The sequence below is a fragment of the Rutidosis leptorrhynchoides genome, chromosome 6 (assembly GCF_046630445.1).
Source record: "Rutidosis leptorrhynchoides isolate AG116_Rl617_1_P2 chromosome 6, CSIRO_AGI_Rlap_v1, whole genome shotgun sequence".
Taxonomy (NCBI): Eukaryota; Viridiplantae; Streptophyta; class Magnoliopsida; order Asterales; family Asteraceae; genus Rutidosis; species Rutidosis leptorrhynchoides.
This window is the reverse complement of record NC_092338.1, coordinates 380842762-380845230: the sequence shown is the minus strand read 5'-3', so window position 1 is coordinate 380845230 and position 2469 is coordinate 380842762. Positions and strand designations below refer to the sequence as shown.

The following is a 2469-nucleotide window of genomic DNA, read 5'->3' as shown; positions in this document are numbered from 1 at the left end:
ATGGTTACATGACTTACTTAGGGAAGAAATACCGTCTGAATATTCAACAATTAAGTATTATGACGAAGGCGGGGAAAAACTCAAGTTTTTTTACACCGACGAACAATTTGACGTTTTAAAAAACAAAGCCACACGAACAAGTTCTAAACTCAGGTTATATCTGCTTAATCAAATCGATTCGAGTAGCGATGACGGACATGATAGTGGAGATTCACATTTTTAACCATCTTACTATTGTCATTTAGGGAAAATGCTTTTTTAACTTTATGTAATCGTTTTATTACAACATTAATAAGTAATATTATAAATAAAAATGTTAGCTGACTGAGTCTGCAACCTTCGACCTAAACAACTAATGCATTATCTAGCTACATATGCATATCAGATTGCAGCAACGCGCAATCTGGACCTCTTCCTAGTTAATTATATCCAGGTAACATCACAAGACAGCAAAAGAAAATGAATCTTGTCTTTGGAGAATGGCGTCTGCACTCTGTTGTAGTTGGAGAGCAGACTCCAGGCTCCATAGAACCTCGGCCATTGAAGTCCGATCAATGCCTTGTCGCTTCAAACATTTAAAAGCTTTGTCAGTAACTTTTTCGAGACATCCAGGCGAAACCTCTAGGCTCTGGTCAATTACCCGCTTAAGGTCGCCGTTTGTGCTACAATCTTGAGCCCATCCAACTAAACCTATTTGCTCCTCTGGAAGTTCATGGTCTACAGCAGGTCGTGAAGATAGTATTTCCAAAAGCACCACCCCGAATGCATACACGTCGGATTTCTCCGATAACTCTTTTGTATAATCATATTCGGGGTCCAGATACCCAGTGCTGACGTGAGAGTGTTCGAACTCAGGGCCAACTCTGGACAGTCCGAAATCGAAAACTTTGGCAACCCCATCAATGTCCAATAAAATGTTATTTGTTTTGACATCACGATGGATGATCATATGTTCGGCACCAGTGTGCAGGTAGTGAAGACCACAAGCTGCACCTATGCAAATCTCGAGCCTTTTTTTCAAGGTAAAGGTTCTTGAGTACTATAAAGATGTTCACAAAGTGTCCCGTTAGCCATGAAATCGTATACCAACAACATCTCACTGTTGTCTTCACAAATAACCGATTAAAGACACAAGATGATGATGATGATGAAGCTTTGAAAGCATTTCGATTTCGGTTTGGAACTCTTTAATACCTTGACCAGATAACTGATTCGCACGCTTAATCGCTACTTCAGTCGTCCCACCGTCTATTTCTCCTTTGTAGACATTGCCAAACCTACCAACACCTATAATTTGAGACTTGTTCAATTATATTTATTCGTGTACAAACAATAAACAACATGATCAGTTCTTTCTTCGGGACATATATATAAAGGAATGAGACTCTTCAAACCAAAAGAAACGACCCAAGGGTCACAACAACACTAAACGTTTGACCAAAAAAATAATAATGGGATTCTTCTTCGAACATAACATATAATATTATGTTATTTTATTATATTATACAATACTGAAATATTAATTAATTGTTATTTTTTATATATAAGTTGAGTTTTTTATAAGACAAAATTTCATTCCTCGTCCCTGAACTTTACATCGACTTTGACTCCCTGTCCTTTTTCTTTTTTTGTGCATTCCTCGTCCCCAAACTATTAAAAGCGTACATCCCTCGTCCCCCCGTCTACTTTCTGTCAATTTTTCCGTTAACACCTATCACGTGCAGATCATGTGAGGGTATAAAGGTCATTAAACTACATGGACGAGGAGCGTAATTATGTCTTCTTCTTCAACATTCAATTTTGTCCCCAAATCATACACCCTAATAAAATCAAATTCATTTCTTTTCTTCAATAAAACTTAAATCTAACACAAAAAAAAAATTATCAAATAGAAACACAAATTCATTCAAGAAACCATGCAATCCAGAAAACAAATAGATAAATCATTCATCTTTCACAAATAGAAAACCATACTCCCTAATATTTCAAATCTTTTCAGAATCCAAACCTCAATTCATCAAATACAAACACAAACACACCCACTCTCTATTCATCTTTCACGAATCTAGGGTGATTTCGTTTTCACTTTGCACCGCAGTCACCGAATCTGAGCTAAGGTCGCCGGATTTTTTCGAGTTCGTACCAGATCTGAGGTTAACCATATCCCGCCATCAATTTGAGGGTGAAGGAATGAAATTTTGTCTTAAATAATAGCAATAGCTTAAATTAAGCAATAGCAAATCTTTAATTCTTTTTCCTACTAACCCCCACCGCTGCCGGTGACAGAGCTAATCTAAATAATTAAAATCAAAATTAGTATTAACATTAATAATTAAAATCATCAGAATCATAATCTAAATAAGACCCATCAACTTCATCCCAACTTTCACCACTCCTCTTTCTTTTCTTATCTCCGACGCCACCGTCCACGATGACGCCGCCACTGCCGCCGTCCAAATTTCTTCTTAA

At 37.1% G+C, this 2469-nt stretch overlaps 1 protein-coding gene across 1 annotated transcript; it reads right to left on the bottom strand.

The window, feature by feature from the left end:
• Positions 1–439: 439 nt before the first annotated feature.
• On the bottom strand, positions 440–2162 carry LOC139854944 (receptor-like protein kinase FERONIA). Its single transcript, XM_071844212.1, has 3 exons — positions 2087–2162; positions 1113–1287; positions 440–1010 (listed from the first exon to the last, which is right to left on the bottom strand). The coding sequence occupies exons 1-3, from the start codon at positions 2160–2162 to the stop codon at positions 440–442; spliced, it is 822 nt and encodes a 273-aa protein (XP_071700313.1).
• Positions 2163–2469: the final 307 nt, after the last annotated feature.

What these genes read in the sequence shown, in the direction of transcription:
- LOC139854944 (XM_071844212.1), bottom strand. Translation starts at nt 2,162, where the DNA reads ATGGTTAACCTCAGATCTGGTACGAACTCGAAAAAATCCGGCGACCTT. An exon ending in TTCGGTGACTGCGGTGCAAA is followed by an intron (nt 1,288 to 2,086) that starts GTGAAAACGAAA and finishes CTCAAATTATAG; the next exon opens with GTGTTGGTAGGTTTGGCAAT. An exon ending in GTGTCTTTAATCGGTTATTT is followed by an intron (nt 1,011 to 1,112) that starts GTGAAGACAACA and finishes CTTGAAAAAAAG; the next exon opens with GCTCGAGATTTGCATAGGTG.